Raw genomic sequence first — 23,800 nt, 5'->3', positions numbered from 1 at the left:
TGACAAAGGTCCCCAGCAGTGCAAAAAGCTGACACTGAAGCTTGGCCAGGTGTGACATGGTCAGCAGTGCAGAGGAGGAACAAAGGGTTGGACAGCCTAAGGAGGTAGCCAGGCAATTACTCATTTAGGAGGCATTTTTTATTGCTTTTGTGAAGCATGATTCACCTCTCAGTATGTGCATGGACAGTGGATCGTCTGGCTGTGCAAATGAATCAGCACATGCTCCCCTCTCCCTGCTCCCACAAGGCTGAGACCCTGCACAGCCAAACCAGCCCTGGGAGGAAGCAGGTCTGAGAGTCAGCAGCTGCTCACAACACCACAAACAAGAATTCACATGTTTAAAGGGATAGAAACCTCTCTTGTCATGGACTGGGTGTTGTGGGTGTGAACATATTTCTGTAATGCAGCTCACACCTCCTAAGAACATGGCCCTGGTTGCTCAAGAGAGAAATACAGAACTGGAAGAGCCATCAAGGCCTGGAAAGGGTTTTTTGTCAGCCATGTTCCTACCTGCTTTCAGCACAAGCACCTTATGCCTCAGGAAATTCAGCCAGAGTGGAATAAGAGGGCCAGGTTTTCATGGACAGGGTCTCAGTGCTCTCCAGCCTCATTTATCTCATCCCCACACGCTGCCGGTGCTGACAGCCAGAGATGTCCAGAGGGAGCTGGCACACTGCAGCACTGCCTGTCAGGGGGCTGCTTCCAAGCTTCCCAAAAAATGCCTTGACTTCAGCAAGGGAGTGAGGTGAATATACAAGAAATGCACTATTTCTCCTGAACTGCATCAAGCTAATGATATTTTCCTCCCCCCTTGCACCCCTGTAAATCAGCACGTGACTGTGGAACTCAGCAATGTTACACTGATGCAGAACCACATTTGGGAGGGAACTGGTTGGTGTAAATCACCCCCTTCTATTTCCTAGAACATAATCTGGTGCCAAGTTCTGTCAAAAACATGGAGAAAACACTCACTAGATTTTTCCAATGGCAATAGTCTGTCTAAACACAACTTTAAATGTTTGCCATTAAAGTTTTCTTCATCTCATAAAGTGACTTGCAAAACCATCTGCTAGCTAATGAAGAGTTTTTAAAGCTTTAATATTTTATTTATAATGAAATATACAAAGGGGAAAACAGGACAGGTATTTAGAAAGACAATGGCAACAATCTGCTGTTCTTCCACAGAAAGCTGATGATGTTCACTCCCATGGCTAATTAAAGTGACTGAACACTTCAGCCCCTTGAATATTCCTTGTACAAATAATGCAATTCCTATTCTCATGATATTTGCCTAACACACAGCAACTGAAAGAACATTTCCAGGAACTATTTCTCAGCATCCTTCCAAAAATACCAGTGACTGGTACATTACAGAGAAGGGCAGACAACATTTCTGCTCAGGGTCTGCATGACCTTGCCAAAATCCCTTGGTGGTTCTTGATTCCCTCAGCCCTCACATTCACTTCCCTGAGTTACTCAGAAGTTGAACAAGGGATGAGAAATCATGGTGAGATCATCAGGGACAGTCTGATCAGCCAGACTCAGAGCAGAGGCTGGGCCAAACCCAAGGGACAGCCCTGCTCTTTCCAGGATCTGGCTGTGATCCCCAGCAGGAGAACAAACTGGGTTCATGGCCCTGTGAGCAATTAATGGCAAGGAGTAAGGGAAGTCATGGAAAGCCATCTGAGATGGTTCCACCACCCCCTCAGCAGCGTCAGGGAACAGAGAGCCCATCTCAGAGCTGAAATGAGGAGGACTTTCAGGTCACAGCTTACCAGACCAGTCTCCTCCACTTACTGCTCACTTCTTCACCTCCAATGTGGGACATCCCTGGCTCTGATACTTTCACACTTCATGTTTCACCATCATTCTCTGTTTGTGCTGCTTTCCCCTGCTTTTCATCTCCTTTAACATCTCTGCTCCTCAGCAGTGATTGCTTACTCCTGCTGAGCACCGAGGACTCTGCTCAGAAGGAAAGCTGCAATCCTCAGCATGGTCCTTGCAAAATATGGCAATAGAAGGAGTAACTTAAAAAAAACACATACATCCCATCCCAAACCCCCTAAAGCACTTTCTTGGATAGCAAGCTACCCTATTGGCCTATCAACCTAAGATAGATCCAAGAATTTAATGACAGCTAAGCCTGACTGTGAAAGCAGGCTTGAAATTAACTGGCAGAGCTACAGCCTCCCTTCCAAAGCTCTGCTAAGTCCTGTAGTGGCTGAGTCTTCATCCTGCCTGCTGCTGATCTCCACTTGAGGTGTCACAGATGGCCTTAATTGCTTATCTCCTTCTGAGCTTCATACCTGCTGTGGTAGATTAACAGATGGGACTGATCAATGAGCTGAATGCAGCCCTTGGGACCCCATAACCACCTCCCTGCACAGTGATTAGTGCAATGGTTCTCCCCACTCACACAAAATTTGTAATCTTCTAACTGAGGCACTGTCACATCCCACCTTTGGTGCAGCCCCCTTCACTCTGTGCCACATCCACAGGCACTGACAACACCTGGGCTGTGCTGGACCTTCTGCCCCCCAAGAGGCCAGGGAGATCACAAAGTCCACACTTGCACATGTGCCAAGAGCCCTGGCCAAAAGTTTTTCAGATGGCATCTTATTCATGCAGTGCAGCCAGCAACTCTGAACCAACATAAATTATACTGGGAAGATGAACAAGATGAAAGATCATTCATCTTACCACAGGCAGAAAATACACTCAGACTCTTCCTCGTGGTGCCTGATGGCCCAGAAAGAAAACACAATGATTCACATTGTGCTGATTTGCTGTTGGAGACCTCAGAGCTTATGGTAGGTCCTCCTGATTTAATGCACCATGCAGCAGTAACTAACAATTTCTCAGTGGCCTTGCCTAAGAGTTTGCTTGAAAGCAGTGAGTAGAGTTTTGAAAACATTTGCTTTAGCTGTATTTTATGCCATGCCAAGCCATGAATCTTACCTGAATGTGCTGGTGTGTGTTGGACTCTCCTCTGCTGAGCTCCCAGAGCATGGGCAGGGATCACAGCCAAAACAAGGATTAATCTGTTTCCCAGGCACGATGCTGTGCTGAAGAGCTGTTACTCAATTACAGCACATCCACCTCAGAGTAAGGCTGTGACCACCTAGAAAGTTCTGACAACCTCAGCCATCCCCATCTATATTAAAAGCAGCAGAACAGATAACTCCTCTTTGCTGTTTAATTAGGCATGGCTTGAGAAAGAAGGGGACTTAGCACAGCATTTGGTTTGCTCCAGGACTGGTTTTACCCACACTACTCTGGTTTTACCCCAGAGCACTTCTATCCTTTCCTTCACTACTGCTACCACCTCTAGAGACTTGGTGACAGCATAGATCCTCCAGTGATGGAAACCAGCAAAGCTCTTCCTGCCTCCTGCTCACTGCACACCCCAGTGCACACCATAACAAAGAATATTCCCTCATCTTTCTGGTTTTAATGCAGCTTTCCTCCTTAACATCAAACTACCACCCTTAAACTCACTCTAAATAATTAACTTTTTTTTTCACTTGAGAAACAATGGTAACTCACCATCTCTTCTTCCTCATCTGGCTTGGTGTCCTACCTCTTTCAATACCCTCCAGTGGACTGCTCAGGCTATAAATGATGAATATCATGCAGGATATACCATAAAACAAAAGAGTCTGGAACTCTTGTGTGGAAAAGGGACAACACTGCCTCACCTTTGCTGCTGCCAAGATGCAGCTTTTGTCCCTCTTAGTCTCTGTGGACAATTCCCTTCTAGTTTTCCCACAGAAGAGCACTGAAGAAAAATTACCTGGAAATCAAAGTGCTAGTGCTGTTTCTTTTCATTGCTCAGTTCAAATTCCTTTAATTTGCTCTATTTTTCTGCTTTTAAAGCATTGAGAAACTTTACTAGGAGCAGTGAGAGCAGCGAGAAAGCATTCTTGCTGCAATTTGGCAATAGAAATGGATAACACAGTGATTGCCATCCCTGTGCCCAGTACTGGGTGACTTACTGCCCTCCCACACAATAACAGTTGTGCAGTTCAGGCTACAAGTTGTTAAATCTGGTGCTCCTGGAGTCCCATGGCAAGAAGGGAATTTCATTTTGCATTTTTATGAACTGTATGTACCTCCCTAATTTCCATGAGAATGCACAACAGGCCCTGTAAGAAAAAAATAATTACAACAAAGCAACTCACCAAGTAAATTTGTTATGCTCCAAGTCCTGAATTCTCACTGAGCTCCTTTCTCCTGTTCTTAACTCCTTTTGTTAAACAACCACCACTCACCAAGATCACTGCCCGGTATCAGGGTGGGCAAAAAACCCCCTGAATAAATGTGCTGTAACTCTTCTTACAGACGAGACAGGAGTAGAAAACTGCAACAGCCTCTTCTGTATTGCAAAACACGAACATAAGAACAAATGTGCTATGACCTACTGGTGACAAATGAAGGCAATATAAAGCCTTGTAAGATTTCAGCTTTATTAGCATTATTTAACTTCTGAGACCATTAAAGGAGGCACATTTGATGAATGCAGCTGTGGGGACCGAATGGTTTTGGTTATGAAAGGCTGGTGTGGCACAGAAGAGAAAAATGAGAGGACAAAGCCAAGAGCTGTGCAGCTTGGGAAGAGCAGAAAAGATGAGGCCAAGGTGGTCAGTACTTTTTAATATCTCAGTTGTTAGCAGGGAGAGGGCAGCTGTGATGGACATTGCTGGAGAAGTTCCCAACTCCCAGTGGAAATGGCTGAAACAGCTGAAGAGAAATTCAGATAAAAACATCCCAATGTCAAAGAGAGCAGGAGTGTGCCTTGATCACACTATGGGAACACAGTGAAATGATGGAATGACACATACTGCCTTATCAAATCCACTGTTAATCATCCTTTTATAGGCTAAAACTTTGCAGGAGACCCTCCTGAGGATCCAGCAGTACCTCTTTTTCCAACAAAAACTAAAAGGAGCAAACACCCATCTGTACAAAGGGCAGATGTGGATTTTTGTCTCCAAACTGTGGCAGCCAGATGTTGATAAAATAACATGATTTTTAACTCAGCACACACCTTATTTATCAAGATACAACTTTGAGAAACAAGCACTGGAACAGTTCCACTAAATACACACACCATATATTGTTCCCACAGTCAGTTAATTATACAGCTTAGTGGAAAAGCCTCGTTAATGTTATGTACTTTACAGAAAGCATCTACATCTATCAGTGGAACAGTATCTTGTAAAAAACACTTACCTGATTGCTGTGTCTTCCCTTATAGAGACAAAAGAAAGCTCTAAATGACAAATTTTGGCCACAACCAACCAATCATGCAGCAATCAAAACTGAACATTTTTAAGAACTAAGACAGAAAAATCAGAAATCATCAAGAGAGCATCATAGTAACAGATGGGCTATGTAAAGGTTTTATTTTTTATTTACAGCAAATATATTACAGTAAAAAAGGTTAACATGACTTGTGGTTGTGGAAGGATGGTACATATGCATACATCAAAAAGGTTTCATTTTCTTGGCACTAACTGAACTGAATACAAGGATTCAACACAAAAATAAGAAACAGAACATTTATTAGGCAAACTCTAACTGTACACATCTGCAACCGGGGTTTCAATGCAATCCAAAGAACACAAACAAGTCATCAGGATGGCGAAGACTTTTTTGATGAGCATGTTGAACCCTCAAGACAAGGCTGTCTGGCACCATTTAAAAGTTGCTGTACTGAACACACTGATTTTAAAGAAATGTCACAGATGATTAAGACACTGAAAATGCACTCAGCACAGTGAAGAAGCCCATTATTTTCCTTATTTCTTTTCCTACTCCCAGAGTACCAGAGTGTTAAAAGGCTGCATGGCAGACAAGCTGGGTGCAACAGCTGGAGAATTTTGCCTGTCAAGCAAAGTGACTTGCAGCAAGAGATGTGCTTTCTGCAGCAAACCCAATGATACACAGCTTGTGTGGCTTCAAGGAAGATGATCTAAGAATACCAAATGTTGAAGCCTTATAAGCTCTTTACATCACAATCAGAATCCTGAGAAAAGCAGGATCCAAATTACTCCAAGTGAATTTGGGCTTACTTACACACAACAAAATTGTCCAGATATACCAACAGTAGTAAACAGAGTTAATGCAGTGTTAATCCTTTTACATTTTAATGACTAGCTATAAAAACAGAAACTAGCATGTTCAAATCTGTTTACATTTCCTGAGCTTAGTTAAATGAAGAAGGAATGAACGTTACAAAAATCCCGGTAAGTCACCAATAAATTAAAAATGTACATAACCACTATAGCTTAAGAAGCTCAGAGTGAAGTCTGCCTATCCAATATCCTTTCTTCAGGAATCCGTACAGAAACCATTAACTTCACCAGCAATACTGAGATGCTATGGAATTGTAGGTCTTTTTTTTTTCCCCTTGCTCTTCCAGCAGATTGCCTGATGGCCTTTCCTAATCAAATCATATGAGAGCATTCAAAAACTGCAACCCTCTACTTGCAGTGCACAAAACAATGTTCTCAGCAACACAATGTACTACTGAAATTCAAATTTCCTAGCTGCAGTTATTTGGGTGTGCTCTCAGCTCTCACACACAACACCACCACCCTGGCAGCAGGTTTGGTATCCTTTGGGGGAACAAAGCAGGAGACTGGAGGGAAGACCCTCAGCAATATCCATCTTAGCCCATCTTAGAGGTTTCTTTAAGAGCCAAAATCTTGCATTTGAGAAAAGCACTCGACCTACATGAGTCATACACATGTTTATTTATGCATGTTTATTTCCTGCATAGAGAATACTGTGTACCTTGGAATAAAACCCAAGTCTTGAGAATATACTGAGAGTATATTTGTAGCAGTGCTATGGAAGATTAATTCAAACCCAAACAATCAAACTCAACGGTCTCAAAGACTTGCAGAGCACAAACTTTGATAAAACAAACCACTTTTTAGAAAACTGTCTGCTTATAGCATACTTCTATTTTATGGTGTAGATAAAAGAGAGGTAGAAAGGTTTATCTCCTCAGTATCAGTTTCTGTGCAGTATTTATAAAATGTCAGGAAAAAAATCTATAGCTTTTCAGTGAAAATGCCAGCTTTTCTCCTAAGAATTATAAGGAATCTCTTCTTTCCACTTAAGTGCTGTAAACGAAGTAACTGGAATCTGGTTCAGAAGAGCTTTTCCTTCCAGTAGCCTTACCACACCAATTTTGTTACCAAGTTCTGCTTCTAAGAAGTCATTACAGAAATACTCCTATACAGGGCTCAAAAATCCCTCACAGATACAACCCACCAAGCCATATTTACCAGCCAAATAGTATCAAGTCTGCTCCTAAAAAAAGCACTCACTCTTGCTTGACTTGCATGATCCATCTTATGCGAGCTACCAAGAGGGACAGAGAAGAATGGAAGTATGGAAGGCTGTGTGGCCCTTCCCTCTTTGGTAATGACCTCAGATGTGAGCACCATCATCACCCTGTCTGGCAGAGCATCCTGAAGCAGCTTCTCTTCCTGCCACAATCCAATCTCTGTAGCAGGAGGATGGATGGTGCTTTAGTAACGAGCGTTCCTCAAAAAAGGTAGGAAGGAAGACCCGACCAGGAGACACAGCTGAACAGAAACTGTGATAAATATCCATCTTTCCCTGGTGTTAAGAGAAGCCTGCAGCACTACAGTTTTCATGATTGTCACCAGATAAGGGAGAGAGATGGAAACATCAGCTGCAGACATCCAGAGTGTGATCCAGAGTGCTGTGCATTTCCCACGGAGCCGAGAGCCTCGGCCCAGCAGGGCCAGGGGAAGGCAGGTCAGAGGCACCAGGGTGGGATCTGCCCACTGGGCCTCCACTCCTGACCCCTGCTCTCATGGCACTGCCAGAACTGCTCTATCTGTGACACAGGACCTGCCTGCTGACATTTCAGGGCACACAGGGCTGGAGCTCCAGCTTTATTCACATAGCAACGACTGTTCAAGGATGGGATTTGAGCCATGAAAGTCAGGCTGCTGCATGGTGACCTTTAATTTACCCAGTGAATGCTAAGCAAATTACATTAAATTAAATTCAGTCAAAGCAGATGCTAGCTTATTTATTAAAAAGCTCAGCTTTCTCTTTCTTTCAACTGGTTTTAGAGACCAGCAGCTCTTGGGAGCAGACCTTCCCTCTAACTAAGTAAGGCAAGAGCAGCTCCACAGAGATGGCCTGAGTAACTCTCCTGCAGCAACTGCAGCCTAAAGATGACCTGGCTTTGCCTAAGGATGCCCAGCAACAGCTCATGAGCACAGCATCTTTGCCTCCTTGCTCCCTGCACTTCCTACCCAACCCAGGTGTTCTCCCTCCTTCCACAAAAACCACACCAGACTCACAGTGGAAGACAATTCTTCATTGCCTTCTACTGCCAGATATTTTAAGCAATCTATGAATTTACTAATATAAAGAAGTATTTACTCTGTTTCAGAAAACCAGTACTGCTCTGCAAATATATAACTTATCATTAACTTTTGACAGGGTTGGGTAAGGGAACTCGGATACAGCAACATGGTCACATTCACAATCCAGGTTGGAAACATTTCCTTCTGTCACTTGTAGCATGATGAGACTGACTAATTTTCCTGTACTCAAATAATCAACAGGCCCTGTCCTCCAACCTGCTCCCTTTCAGCAGTATGCCTAAAAGCAGTCACATAAATAAGAGATGTGCTGCTTTCAGCCACACAGCTTCATGCACAGTCTGTTTTGTCTCTTTTCTTTTGTTCTCTGGAAACATTACTCTCACTAATTTAATTCTCCAACTATGATCCACCAAAATAAAAATAAATTCAAGTAGGAATCCAAACTGGTTATTGCTGGGTTATGGGTCAATGTAAACTGACCAGACCCAATGCCAACCTCGAATTCACTTTACAAAAGTCAGGATTGTTCGATTACATTTGCTGACTATAGACAGCTTCTTTCACTATTCATACAGCTTGAAGACCAAAGATTTGCTGAGAACAAGACACAGTCCATGTCCCCTGGAAGTAAATGGAGCTAATAGCCATCATCTTCATCCATATCACAGCCATAATCTGAAACACACAAAGACAAGGGCATATAAAAATGCAAATATTCTGGGTAGATTGAAGACACAATAGCAGTATTGCTTCTTTAAGTTTGTTTTCTTGCTATGTAACTACAGGATAAGTTTTGCCTTAGGCAAGCATTTTAAAAATCATCTATTTTCTTAGGCCTAAATAAGTTCTTGCATGTACTTCCCTCAATGAAATAAAATTATTTTTAAGCATGTATGTGTAAATATCTCCTCTCACTTGTCACTAGACCATCCTTTAGGAATACTTGGCACATGTGTATGTGAAATACTTGGTTTAATTTAGAGGCTAAGGTGATCAAGACTGATTGTCACAAGTGACTTGGCACACAGTGGCTGATAAGCAGCAGCATTACATTTACAAGTAGGCACGTTTTTCACTAGATACAGGCACCAAGGAAAAAGCTGGTTTGTTTATATTATTCATGGATTTATGAGCTGAAATTGCAAGGGTTCAGAGATAGCTCAGAGTTCCCACCAGCATCAAAAGAGTCATGGAACAAATCCTGACCCATGCATCTGACTCAGATCTCCCTTATCTTTTTACTTCTAGACTTAAAATTTTGCCGAGATTTTTTAATCCAGTTTTGTTTTCTTAAACAATGCTGAGTGCAAAGACTGTGTGCTGTGTGTCAGAAGGCAAGTCTGTATGTTTCTAATGCACCTATTTCTCTTCTGTGTGCACTGACACAGATACTTTCTGTAATGTAGATGAACCTATGGATAATTATTGCATATGAGCACTGAGGAAAGTTAAACTTCAAATTCCAAATCCAATACAGGGCAACATCTCACCCAAAGAGACAAGCAAATGCTCAGAAGCAGAATTAAGTGTAATCTATAATGATTTGTGTGGAATGGGTGAAGTTCACCATCTGTAATTCATGTTGTTATTCCAGGCAGGCAGGTCTAAAATCCACAGAGAAAGAAGCTAGGAAAGACTTATTTTATGTTCTGAGCAGCTCTGTACACCTGCATTCGAATTCTGGGAATACTCCTTTCCTTTTCCTTTTTATTTTTATTTTTTAACTCTAATTTTTCAGCTGTTGTCCAGGCCAGACAGGGAGTAGTGGAATGTTCTCAGAATGGTTCAAAATTAGTAACATTTACAAAGAAAAAAAACTCAGTGACCTTTATTCTATTTTTGTGGGGGGTTTATTAATAAACATAGACCCACCCTCCCCCACATGGATGCCTTTTCTTGGGAACGTTATTCTAATAATAAATGCAGGCAACAAACTGTTTTTCCTACAGTTCAGCAATTATTTTCCAGCAGAGAAATCAATTCAAAAGCAACAGACACTTTTGTGAAATGTATACATATTGTCCATGAAAGCTAAATGAATAGTGATGGAAAGATTTTTGCAGTAAATAACATTTCACTAGGAAATGTATTCCCATCTTGCGTCTTCACAACCCATAATTAGCAGCTCCCATTTTAAAAATAATTTTGTGTATTTTCAAAGCTTAACTTCTAAAGGGAAGTTTTTAATAAAGGATAAATGTGGATGTGTCCAGCTAGGAAAAACCACAGTGGAGAGGAGACTGCCTTTTCCTGCCAACAAAGAAATCTAATTAAACCAGTGGCTTTGCTGGGTAACCCAAAGAAATGAGCACACATCTGTGTACCATACATGCACCACCAATGCCATTCCTGCACTTGGGAATAACTGCTTCCTCCTAACACCTTCCCCAGAAACAGAGTGTGATGATTTGTTGTGTTTTGAGCTGGACAGACACATCTCCAGGGCTCATGGACAACCTGGACATCACTGAGGAGGCACAAGGAGAAGGGAGGGGAGACTCAGGGGGCCCCAGGCCCTGCTAATGGAGGGGTTACTGAGCCCCTAACTCCTCAGATCCACCCTAATAAACCTAATTCTGGAAAACACCCCACACTTCAGTTTGCTCTTGGGAAGCCCTCTTAGCCTGAAGCGCGAGATGTGTGTCCCCAGCCCTGCAAGGACAAAGCCCACAGCAGCAGAGATGGTACCCCCAGCTCACCATTTCCTCCCATTAACTGCAAGGCGCTCATGCAGTGATCTTCATCTTCCTCTACCTCTTCCTCTTCCACCTCTTCATCAGGGTTGTAAGCTACTGGGCCACTCTCCACAAGCACAGCTGCTGGTTTTTCTACATCAGAGGCTTCAGCCTGTGCATTTGGAAAGGTAACCTGCACAAAAGAAGAGACAACAGTAGAGCAGCCCTTCCTTTGGTCCAATATTCGTACAGACCTTTAGCAGCTTCCAAACAACAGGGACAGGAGAGACGGAAGCTCATGTCCAGTGCTACAGGTTCAGCTGTTCTAATGGAAGTCTGAATGAAAGTCAGGCAAAACCACCCAGTTTTCACTTAGTCCAGAACCAGGCAACTGAAATATCCTGTAATGGTAACAGCAGAAGAAGGATTCTCTGGCAAGCACAAGAGGAGGAGAAATTTGGGAGTGAAGGCTCCTCAGTAGAGCTCTGTGGGAAAACTTAAACCTCTCCCACGGTGTGCTCAACTCACATCAGGCCTATTACAAAATAACAACGTTATTGACAATTTAATGATAGCAAAAATGTACCCTTCAAATCAGAAGAAGCCCAACATGTATTAGTTTTGACAGCTCTGGTTGGATTTATTTGGCGGCGCGATGAGCTGTGGAACAAATAGCACTCTGTAGACAGCACTTAATGTGATGGCAGAGCACTCAGCTGATAATACACACTGGCACCTGTGCCATTACCTCTGGAATTCAGCAGAATAATGATCTCCAAACACTACCTTGGGAATCAATCATGGATGGGACCTGTTCTGGACGTGGTCCTCCCCAGCTGCTCCAAGGTTAGGCAGGACACAGCATGGAGGGAGAGAAAGGGGAACACCACAAGGGAACAGAGGTGAATTTGGAGTAGGGAATGCTGTCTTTGGTTCACTAAGGAGAGATCTGGGACAGGGCAGGAAGCAGCAACAAAGCCTGTGCCAGCACAGTCCAGGCTCTGCTCTTTCTGCTCTTTCTTCTCATTTTCATGGTGTGCTCAGTCTGGAGCTCCACCTCCTTCTCTCTTCCAGGGAAGAAACATCACAGGAGCTTTACTTCCATCAGCTCTGTAATAGGATATTTTCCTCACCCATTCTGTACTTGGACTGTTGGAGGTTCATACATTAGAGCCCATGGCACACAAAACCAGCCAATTAGGAACTGGAAGAACCTCAAAGATTAACCATGAATGCTGTGTTGTCATGTGAAGAATTCTGAGAAGGGAATATTGACAGTACCTGTCACCAGCCAGCTGTAACCAGCATGAGTCACCTTCCCTAGTAAGAAAGATGGAAAGTCTTCCTTGGAAGGACCAGTGGTGAAGTGCTTCTAAAAATGAATGGTCCAAAGGAGACCGAAAAACCCCAACTCCTCTGGTCCATACCATGAGAAAAGTGCCACAGTGCTCTAGGTTTTAAATTACATACACAACTATGTACTGCTGCATGTTCTCCAATTCCATTGACAGCAAGCTCTGATAAAATGCTGCAGTTCATTTTTATTTATTTATTTATTTATAAATGCATTTGCTTGGGATGCAGTAGCTCCCAGAATCCCTGTAACTCCAGGCACTTCAGAGATACACCGTAAGAGAAAATCCCTGTACCAGAAAGTTGATAGTCTAATTATTCAAACATCAAAGCTGTTCCTGAACTTGTCATACACCATGACAGTCAACCTAAAGAATCTGCCTGAGTTTTTCAAAGTCACCTCAGGGTTTGCTCCAACAGCTCATTAATAGGGCAAAAGACACCCATTAATTTTAACAGAAAATCAAGTATTTAGATATTCGGATCAGTCAAAGACAGGTTTTCATTATTTTTTAATGCTCAAATTAATCATATTATTTAGAGGAACTTCCCTCCAGTTTATATTTCCTACCACTGCTTTTACCTCTGTGATCAAATTGAGTCCATCTTGGTATAAACAGAAATAGACACAAGAATTTGAAACAAATCAGCATCATAATATACATCAATTTATATGTTTAAAAGTATCCATCTGCTCTGAAAAAGTGGGTGAATATAAAGGAGCTACAATTGAGTCATTATTTTTTAAAATTGCTCCATGCTAATTAAAATGTGACCTTCTTCTAATTATCATGTCCACTTCCAGACTGCTGTACTTCTAAAAATGTGCAGAGTTTTCTAATGAGCATAGAATAAGAAGTGAAAATGTATTTCCCTAGGCAGGATATCAAACTGTTTCTGAAAATCAATGACTTTTAGTCATGTTAAAAAAAAAGGCAGTCAAACAACACCTTTAAATAGAACTTCCTGAATTCACTTCCAGACATCCTGGACTGGAGTTTGGCACTTAGCTTTATGTATGGATGGGCAATTGTCAAATGTGTTAAACTACCTAAGGGAACTGCTTCGCTTTCAGAAGGGTGTCAGTGTCACACATTCATGGGCAAGAGGGACAAATCCCTTTGGTATACTGAATTTTTAGATATGCAGTAGACATTTTGTTGTATACAAAATGCCTGTGAATATTTTGCATAGTGTGAAATTAATAGTGAAAGAAAGGAGCTATCATTGTTATCTGGTTTCACTGAAAATAATAATGATCTGAAAATAATCATGATCCCTATGGGAGGTGCACAAAGCCACCCAAGGAGGGCTTCTGGCAGTGGCCAGTTACCAGCACCAACTTTTCTGTGGCACTATTACATTTTCAAACTAGACAAACAAAGCAGGAGTAAGCCAGGCTGGATAGGGTAAGCTCTTTCCACACTGGTCTCTGACAGAAGCCCAGCCCATCCCTGGGGTCTGGCACAAAAGTGGAGTTTGCAAAGTCCTTCTCCGTGAGGACAGTCCAAGTGCTGGGAAACAAGCACGAGCTCTGCCCTCTCCTACTCCTCCTGACCATTTATTTGACATGGACCTTTTTAGATGCTTGCAGAGAGTTTTCTCTTTTTTGCTGTCCAATGAAGCATCATGAGGCTGTGCCAATGTTCCTGATGGATAAGTAAGGCAAGTCTGGGTTAGAAAACCCAGCCAATCTCAGCTTTGCAGTGTTCACAGTAACCAATTTCTGGCCTGAACAGACAAACAAAACTCATTTTTTTTTATCCTTATCTACCACATGACCAGAGCCAGGCTGAAAATAGCTTGTGGGAATTTCCAAACTCAACCTGTTGCACCAGGTTGGATAAGTGCTGGACTTTTCTTACCTCTTCAGTGGCAGCCTTCTTAGCAAACTGGGTTGAAATCAAGGGTCTTAATCTGCAAAGAAAGAAAGAAAAAATGCTGAACATCAGAAAAGTTGCACAAGAGTTTGACACAGAGTATTCATTCTCCAAACAGTGAAAGCACTTTGCTAGTGTTATGTTGTGCAATTACTTTTTTAATGATTTAAGATAAAGGGCACAGAGCCACAAATGCCACGATAATTAACACACACACATTCCCTTGGAAGAGTCTGTCCCAGATCAAGGTAGTAATAAAAGATGCCAGCACAGTAGCAAAACCTCATCTCAAACTGCAGCCCCAGCTTCTCCCCAAGGTCTTTGAAATAGCTGTGTTTGTCACATTTTACAAAAATCAAAAGAAAACTGATTTTTGGAAGAATGCAGACATGGCAAGACTAGGCCACACTCTGATTACTGGTCTGCAATTGCTTCTCTGCATGTGATGATACACAGAGGATACCAGTAAGATTATGCATGCAGGACACTATAACCATCACAGGCAAGAAGTTAACATCCAGTTACAGAAATCATAAAAAAGCCCCAGGGACCCTGAATACCTTGAATGAGAAATGACAGAAATTGAACAAAAACATTTTTAAAAACTCTGCATCAGATGTGAAAGAGACCTGCATATTTGGGGGAGAAGAGCTGGATCAGTATAACTTTACAGCTAAGTGTTAAATATTATTACTTCTGAAAAGCATTTCATAGTCTGTTGTTTCCCCAGTGCCAAGGAGGCTGTTCTCAATCCATCATTTAGTGTTACTTTCTGGTCTCTCCAGCTCATCTAGATGTATCTAGTCACGAAGAGGATGACTTGCTTTCCACAGAAACACTGCTCAGACAGCTCCTCAAGCACGTCTTTTAACCAAGTCTAGGCAAACAACTTAATGAATACCAATTTATGCCTCCAGAGATACAGTCTTTTATGATAAGCAGTATTTTACTCTCATTTTTCTCTTAGTCATTCCTCCTTGTTAACACACAGAAACTCGTTGTTTTCCTGCTTATTTATTTATTTCAAATAATCAGCAGGAGGAAACAAACCCCCAGAGAATGAGCAGGGGAGACTCAGATCATTATCTCTGATGGCGGAGACAATATTAAAATACAAGATATTAGCTAAGCTCCAGAAAGGTTCAAAAACTGATCACCTCTGAAATGCTTTGCAGGACCCAAAAGGCATTTCAGCAACTCAAGTAATTCAAGGTGCCTCCTCCTAGAAGATGATCAAAAGAGGCTAAGGGAATGTTTCAGGAGCAGTGCCACTGAAGAATCCAGAACACATTATTCTGCTACAGATACTTCTTGTCATATTACAAAGAATTTCAAGAAAGAGAGTCACTTGACCTACATAAATATCTATTACTTACAAATCCTGGTTGATTTCTGGGATCAGAGAGATTATATTTGAAAACATGGGCACACTCCTCCCTAAGTGCTCAGTCTTCTCTTTCCTTATCTAACCCCAACTGCAGAGTTTTCACCTTTATATGCTGCCAAGGAGCAGGGATACCCTCACCCTGACCAGGTTGCTCAGAGCCTGTCCAACCTGACCCTGGATGTTTCCAGGGTCAGGGAATCCACCACCTCTCTGGGCCTCTGCCATTGCCTCACCACCCTCACAACAAAAAATTTCTTCCTTAATTCCTGAGATTTGAGAGCACCTACCTACTTTCAATCACTGTTTTCCAAAAAAGTCACCCTGTTTGGATGCTTATAAAAATATGGATGCAGCAAAGCCAAAAGGTTGCATAGCTGAAGGATTCTAATTACCAAACAGGTTGTGTTTCATTGACATGACTGAAAAACACCCAACATTGGTAAGAAATTAAAGACTTTTATTTTAAATTCATAGTCATGATTATTGCAATTAACATTGTACCAAAGATAGCACCTTTTCCCTCCTGCTACCCAAAGACATCAGACCTCCCTGGAGCACCCTGAAAATATTTCCTCCCCCCAATTAAAATCAAGCTGTTGAGTAAGACTCACAAGGTAATCAGAAACTGCTGACATTTCTTTTAGAGCAAATTATACATGTGCTCACACAGTGAAGAAAACAATCACAGCTACAGGAAGCAGAGTAAACATTCCAGTTTCATTTTAATTAAAATGGTCCCCTAATGAAAATAAAAAGATTCACGTTTATGAAAAGCCTATTTGGAAAAACTTTAGTGCTACATCCAAGAGCCCTTCCATACCATTTCTCAGCAGCAAGGGATCCTCACACCCAAAGTGAAATTAAAGCTGTATTTCTGTTCCACGAGAGCCACTCAATGTGCACATCTTCACTTCCTTACTACAAACACAGCACTGCCATCTGATTTGGCAATACAGTTTCTCTCTCAGCATAGTGTAAAATGCATCCAGAAGCAGTGGGGTGGATCCTGCTCCTGCCACGGATGGTCAGCACCTGCTGCAGGCCAGATCCAAGGGTGGATCTCATCACCTGGGTGGAATGGCCTGGCCCACTACCCCTCCATGCTACCTGCTTCCTAAAACACTAACCATGACACTGGAAAAAGGTAAAACCAGCACAAAAACTTATTTCCCTGCTGAAATAATGGCTTTGATTCAAAACACAGCTATAAAAGTTATAAATACATAACCCCCTTGGCTCTCCTTATGCCTAGGGAGAGCCTTACTATTACTGTAAAAAACCATTGAAGAAGGTTTTATAGTTGGGGGTGCTGTTTTGTTTCTTAAATGCCCCAATGTCCTGACCTCCTTAAACCAGAGCAGCTGCTGCCACACCAGCCATATGGAGCAATAAATTACTGGCTGCCATGGCTACATATACAGGCTCCTTCTGCTGTCTGGCTGCACCTCAGAGGGTGGAAAAAAGTGTCTTCATGGAAAAGCACGACCCCTTTTGAGGCTGGGACAGGTCTGAGTATTAATGATCAAAAAGCACCTTGAAAAAATAAATAATTGAAGTGTCTTATCCAACTTTCACTGGGCATGACTCAACCTCTGCAGGAGTCTACCAAGGGACACATGCACAGAAGAAAGATCCTGTCCATCAAAGTCCAGACTGAATTAGAGGTTCACTAATTCAATAAATAGCTCAATAAATAATAACAGCCTACATTAAAGTACAACTCCATATATCCTGAAGTGACAGCAGCGTCCATGTAAAATGTAATGTTGTGACTGGGAAATAATGGGGCTCCTGGTCTTCCAAAGTGTGTCAGTTGTCGTTCACTATTTATGATGACTTCTAGTTTGGGGCATTTTCCTTTTGAACTTTGCGAATTAACACAGTACCTTGTGGGAGGGAAAAACAGAACAAGCAACTTTCTGAACAGCAATGTGATCCGTAAAAGGGGATAAAAAAGATTTCACACAGCCCCAAGTGTGTTACATCCACACTTCAAACTACTTCAAAAATTATGCAGATCTACTAATGCTCATGTCAGCCAACACACATAACACTGGAAGCAGATTATCCTGACATGTTTGTGACAAAAACTAATGGCATGGTACAAGGCATCAGAGGCTGCTCCCTGCCGAATCCACTCCGCTCTCAGCGGAGATGTGCACGATAACGTCTGGGTTTGTCCTCCAGCTCAACAATTTAAAAGAAGATTCAATATAATAGCTCCTGACAGGGCTGGAGATCACACAGACTGAACTTTCAAAGCGTTTTTCTCTGCAAAACAAGCTGGCTGTGACAAACAACAGTTTTTATTTTGCTTATTATTTAATAACAAAAGATTACACAGCATAGTACATAAAAGAGAAAGAGCAGCGAGAGGTAATAAACCCACCCCACTTGCATCAGACTGTTCATCCACCAAAAAGTTTGACAATACCATAACAATCTCCTCAGTGCAATCCTACAAGTAATTTGGAAACTCACCCAAAGCTCTTTTCTTACTGAATTTTAACTTAATCCACCCATGTAGGGAACATCTTATTGCTGCTCACCGCCCATACTAATTTTATACACGGATGATCCCAGAATACACAATGGGAAGCAGAGAGGGAGCAGAGCCCACAGCCACAAGCCTGCAGTGTAATTATGCAGGTCATCCAAGACAACTGCCCATGAAACTTATATATCCATGCACAGGCCTTTCATGTGCAGGGACAGAAAAAACTATTGAGAAATGACTCAACAAGAGACAGGTCGGGTTCTCCACGCTGGCCAAGATCCTCCTCCCACCTGAGGCCAGATCATTTTGCCTCAGGAGGTCAGTTTACTAGACATCTGTGTGAGAAGGAAATTAATATAAATGTTTACACAGGCTAAGAGTGCCCTTTAATTAGGTACCATCAATGTTATCCTTACCGGAAAGCTGGGAATTACCTCTCTGCAAGGATGTAAATCTCTTCTTGGAAACACAACAGCATCAGGAGACATTGCCTGCTGTCCTGCCATTGGGTCAGGACAAAGGGGTGACCCTCCCACACTTGGATGACTGCTGTTTTCCAGAGGGCAAAACAAAGGCTGCAATGATAACCATAACCCTGGAGTGCTTCAGGGTTTGCACATCCAGCTGTGGATCCCACCATCTTCTACATCTGCTTCTTCCTGAGAGCCAGATGCTCACAGGAGCCATTTCCTCCACTCAAGAGGAAGTGGAGGCACACAGCCAAGGCCAGGGCTGGCCATGACACCCATGGACACAGGGGCTGGGGCTCAGGGTGTACTGCACCTCCTCAAAAGTCCAGATACAACCACAGACACCATCATGCTCTGCAGAATGACAAAGCACCTGTGATGCTCACACCTTGAAACCATGTGTGCCTGAACAAGAGGTAGGCAGGTGGTTTTGGCTTTCTCAAGATCCAGCTCTTCACCCTGTCCAGCTCACCATCACAGTGAAAGCCCCAAGAAGTTTCCCTGAATCACTCCCCCAAGTGCCAGGGCTGCAGAGACCCCAACTAAGAGCATGTCCAAACTGCAATGAGCTCAACTCCCACACAGGGAGGTCCCTTTGGAGATGGCTCAGTGCTGCTGGCTGCACAGATGTGACTGATGGGCAGCAGGGAGGGTGTGAACCCTCCTGGATACCAACAGACAGGTGAGCCAGTTCCTGTAACTCTGCTCCAACATCCCTGTGTGAACTCCAACTCCACCAACAGACACTGCCTTCATCCTGTTTCCGAGCAAGCAACACCATGGAAAGAGCCATTTCAAACAGGAAAAAAAGCAAACTGAAGTTGACACCAAAAACTAAAGTGAAATGAGGAATTGTTCCCACTTCTGAGTCCCACTCAGTCCTCTTTCATGCTGGATCAGAGGAGCTTGGCTTTCATCAGTGCAGCAGCAGACAACACAGCACTGAGAACATCCTCAGTGCTAATGAGAGCAGCCTCTCCCAGCAAATGCCTGGAACTGAGCACTGAGGGACCAAAACTCACAGGAGGAAACTGGAAAAAAGTAAGAACCTCTATCATTCACTAAGGAATAGATTTACCACTGAGGAACTAAGCACCTGCATCAGTCACCAACAGGCTTTTGAAAAGCAGGAACTTTGCTGGTGTGTCATGAGTTGAACACCTATTCCAGGCTTTTCAGAGAGGGGCAGGGGCCATAACATCTGTCTTCAATAACCCAGCTCAGAGTGGGGAATATTTTTCTGCATAGCTGCAACACTTTTCCTCAGTCAGATGCTGGAAAACAGCAACTTGCTGTTCTTCCCGCTGACTAAACCAACAGCCTTTCAACAGCAAAAATGAAAAGAATGACATCTAAGGCCACCTCATTGGGACCAAATAAAATTATGCTCCTGCAGCAGATCCCAAACAATATCTCCACATATCTGCTCCTAAAGGAAATTGCTGCAGACCATGGGAAATTACAATTGCTTCAGGACAAGACAAGCTGACTGATCTAATATTTCTGGTTGACACACCTTCTTCCTGGGTTTGTCAATAAAGACACTGATGAGCTCATCTCTCCACAGGTCAGGAAAGTATTTAGCTGAAAATATGTTATTCCTTTCACCATGGAAATTTTTCCAGATGAAATGATGGCAGTAAGGCAAATCTGCACCTTGCTGAGAAAAGCTACTTAAAATAAGGAAGCTATGAAGCATTTTAATGAAGGTAAATGAGTAATCATAATGGTCTCAGTTAAGCAAGTCTAATGGCAGTGTCACTTTTAAAACATGGGCGTGAGACAACTCATGTGGTGACAATCCATATGCCTTAACTATCGTGTAGTGCAGTCTTTCAAATGGCAACAGTGCAGAATGCAACTGCTATGGCAGAAAGAGCCATTATTAGCAGATAAGGCAAATAAAAATAAATTTCAAATGGTGCTTGAAACTATAGTAACAAGAAGTGAAATTTTAAAAGTTAAATGAACACATTATCATCTCAACAGAAGGATTATGCTATTGAAAAATTCTCAGCAGTAGCACTGCCGTCTGTTTCTGGTGCAAATGTATTTTTCTAGACTCAAGCAAGGAGGATTACAGATATTTGCTTTTGGACAAGTGTTTTGATCAATCTTAACCTCGTGAAAGCCTCAAATGAGGCAAAAGATAAAAAGAAAACACCTTAGTAACCTGCAGTCTCTGGGAACAATTCATTGAGGTTGTTATATCCAGAGGTGATGCCAGATCGATCTCTGGATCTTCCCTGTTGACATTACAAGGACAAAAATCATGCCAGACAAAAGAGGAACTCACTTCTTCCACATTCTAGCAGGCTATACCACAGGGCAAATTCAGCTTCTCTCATCCACTTATGCAGGCAAAACTAATACTTCAGAATTCAGGCAACTATAGATTCATACAAGCAGTCCATCAAGGAATAAAGATGGAAAAGATGGATGACTGAATTTTTTTTTTCCTTGTGTCTGGTCTATTATACATTAAAGAACAATTTCACTGGCAGCCATCTGGAAATCAATGTATTACAAGCTTTATTTTATGATTACCAACATTCCCCTTCGTAACTCATTTCTAATTATAAGCAATAAATCATTCCTTCTTGCTTGTAATTTATAACAGCCAATTATGGCAAACCTCTTATTTAAATAGCAAATCTCACTGTAAAACATCACATATTTTGAGGTATGCACAGAACATCTAATCAGGCAGCCAAATGGTAGAACGATGATTTAATGTGGGTTTTGCAACCACCAAGAAGGCACAAGTGGAAGAGTCCACCCTCCCCTGTGACCTGTACATACTAAAACTTTTCAAAACTGAAAGCACAGGCCTCATCTGCCTGACTTGATGTAGAGGAGAATTACATACAGCAATAAGAGAGCCAGGACACAACTCAGGGAAGGCTGGTGTCAAGGATTCCCTTTACATGTCAGGAAATGAATAAAGAGGCTGTGGCAGCAGAAGCTGTAGATTGGTTAAGTAAGAACTTCTGGGCAATGTCTAGTTTCATTTTAGGAACTAACAGTGAAAGAACACAGCTCTAAATTTAATATTTTGAAAAACCAACTCAAGTAGCCTTTCCCATGTCTGGATTTGTGTTTGGAATGAAATGGCCTCCTCCCCCCAAGCCAAAGGACTCCCCCATGCACTGCCCAGGTGCTCAACATCACACCTACTCCCTGTTACACAGGTTTTGCAGGTGTTAACATAGAGTATGAGCAAGGCACTCACTCAGATCACTTCTCCCCATCCCTCCCAGCCAGGAGAGAATCAGGCAGAATAAAGGAATGCAAGTCGGCAGAGAAAAAGTGTCACCAAATAAAACCAGATTCTTCCTTCGGGGACAAGCCTTTAATGGTGGTTTGCTATGGCAACCTTTACCAACAGAATACCAGCAAAGAAATGTTGTGGAGGATGTCAGATAAGACCAAACAGGGTCAGTCCAAAAGCACAGGCAAGGACACAGAAAAAAATTTTAGTTATATTTGTTCTTCAGTGTAGGTCTGAGTAACAGGCATGTGAGTGCAAACACAAGAGAGAGGCTTCTTATAAATAGCTCTGCTGGGATTTGTCCGTTAGGAAAAAAACCTCACTCTTGTCAGAAAAGTATTTGATACAATTCTGGATACAGAATTTATTACATGAGAAACTGATCTCAGGAACGTGGAAGTGGTTCCCACTGAGATTTTATTCGGTCATCACACAGCTCGAGCCTGTTCCAGCTTCACATCGTGTCATCTGGTAAGCGTTTACAGTAGGAATCTAGGGAACTGGATTTGGAAAAAATCCATCACAACTGACCTAAATCTGATCTGACCTGAATAATCAAACTAAATACCAAATTCAAAAATGGCTAGACAAGAGAGAGGAGCGGGAATTCTTCAGCTGCAGGAGTTATCTCACACTCTCCTCGGCCATACATTGGGTTAGGCACTCCACTTTTCTTTTCCCAAACAGCCATGGTGATGGAGGCTATGGGAACACCCCCTTGTTCCAAAGGTGTCAAAGACTAATGCACAAGTGCTGCAGGCTCCACTGTGTTCCCTTTCCTTTTGAGATATCATTCACTCATGAGAGAACATGGTGATGCATTCCTCCCTGCCAGGCTGCACTATGATCTAAGCAAAGCACCTGGAAATGGAGAATGGAAGAGAGCAAGTGAATAATAAAATCCAAAGAGAATGCTTTGGAAGGGCAGTGGTGACCATGTCAGTACCATCTGGCTGTGTCTTGGCCACAGAGTCACCCCAGAGGGTGGCTTTGGCTGATGTGGCGCTGCAACAATCACTGGGAAATGCTTTGTTAGAGCCATGGCCACACCAGCCCACCCTACAACCATGTCAGAGTCACAACCTGCCTTGTCACCAAGCCCTGCCTGTATTGCTGCTCCAGGGGCTTACACTGCCAGCACTGCTTTATTGCTGCACAATGAGCTGAAGATGTACAGGTGCAGCACCACCTAAGCAACACACAGCAACTCTCCATAGATGGATCATTATTTCCAGAGACCTTGCAGTGATGTGTTCAACAAAAGGTTTCACCACTTTCAGAATTCCTTATCTTCTTTTTATGAGAGATCTAAGTATTATTTATTAGTCTTCTCCACACACAAAGCTCAAAGGCATTTTAACATCTGGTTTACTCTCTCAGCAGTGAGAACAAAAACACTCTGAAGAAAACTAAAAAATCATTGGCTTGATGTTGGTGAAACTTGGGTAGTATTTCTGGCAAAAACTTTTCTGGCATCCTTTGAACAAGGATGCAAAAAACAGCCTGTAGAAATCTAAAGGGAGGGAGAAACAGACACCAAAGCCTATAAATTTCATTTTGAAAATAAGGCGTCATTCTTATTATGCCTGTGGATGTGTATCTTCCCCATACAGAGTTTGAAAAGCTTTATATAAACTACACTTCTAAGCAAGCTTGTAATTAGCTAGGGGCAGGCTTGGCTTTAATTACAGCTTGGAGAGGCACACATTATGGAAATACTTAGCTAATAACCACAGCCATGCTCTGCTGATGGCTGAGGTCAGGCCAGCATGTGATTGCCATGAAGCACCTGAGTACTTTCTGTCCTGTGTGAAGTGAGCAGGACTGGTCTGTCAGGTCTCCCTCCCTGCTCTGGCACACAGGCTCAGCCAGGCTTTGCTGAGCTG

The 23,800-nt window shown here is 42.5% G+C and overlaps 1 protein-coding gene across 1 annotated transcript in view; it reads right to left on the bottom strand.

Annotated features, from left to right (window-relative positions):
* Positions 1 to 5,379: 5,379 nt before the first annotated feature.
* The window catches only part of BRF1 (BRF1 RNA polymerase III transcription initiation factor subunit), a 172,781-nt gene continuing 154,360 nt past the window's right edge, over positions 5,380 to 23,800 (bottom strand). The window contains exons 16-18 of the mRNA XM_064713416.1: positions 14,275 to 14,326; positions 11,081 to 11,249; positions 5,380 to 9,056 (exon numbers count right to left, since the gene is read on the bottom strand). Of these exons, the coding sequence (XP_064569486.1) occupies positions 9,019 to 9,056; positions 11,081 to 11,249; positions 14,275 to 14,326 (259 nt within the window). The 3' untranslated portion in view covers positions 5,380 to 9,018. The remainder of the gene's footprint in view (positions 9,057 to 11,080; positions 11,250 to 14,274; positions 14,327 to 23,800) is intronic.

This window comes from Zonotrichia leucophrys, chromosome 5, assembly GCF_028769735.1.
Source record: "Zonotrichia leucophrys gambelii isolate GWCS_2022_RI chromosome 5, RI_Zleu_2.0, whole genome shotgun sequence".
Lineage (NCBI taxonomy): Eukaryota > Metazoa > Chordata > Aves > Passeriformes > Passerellidae > Zonotrichia > Zonotrichia leucophrys.
Note: the sequence above shows the minus strand (reverse complement) of the source record. Positions and strands in the feature narration are given on the sequence as shown.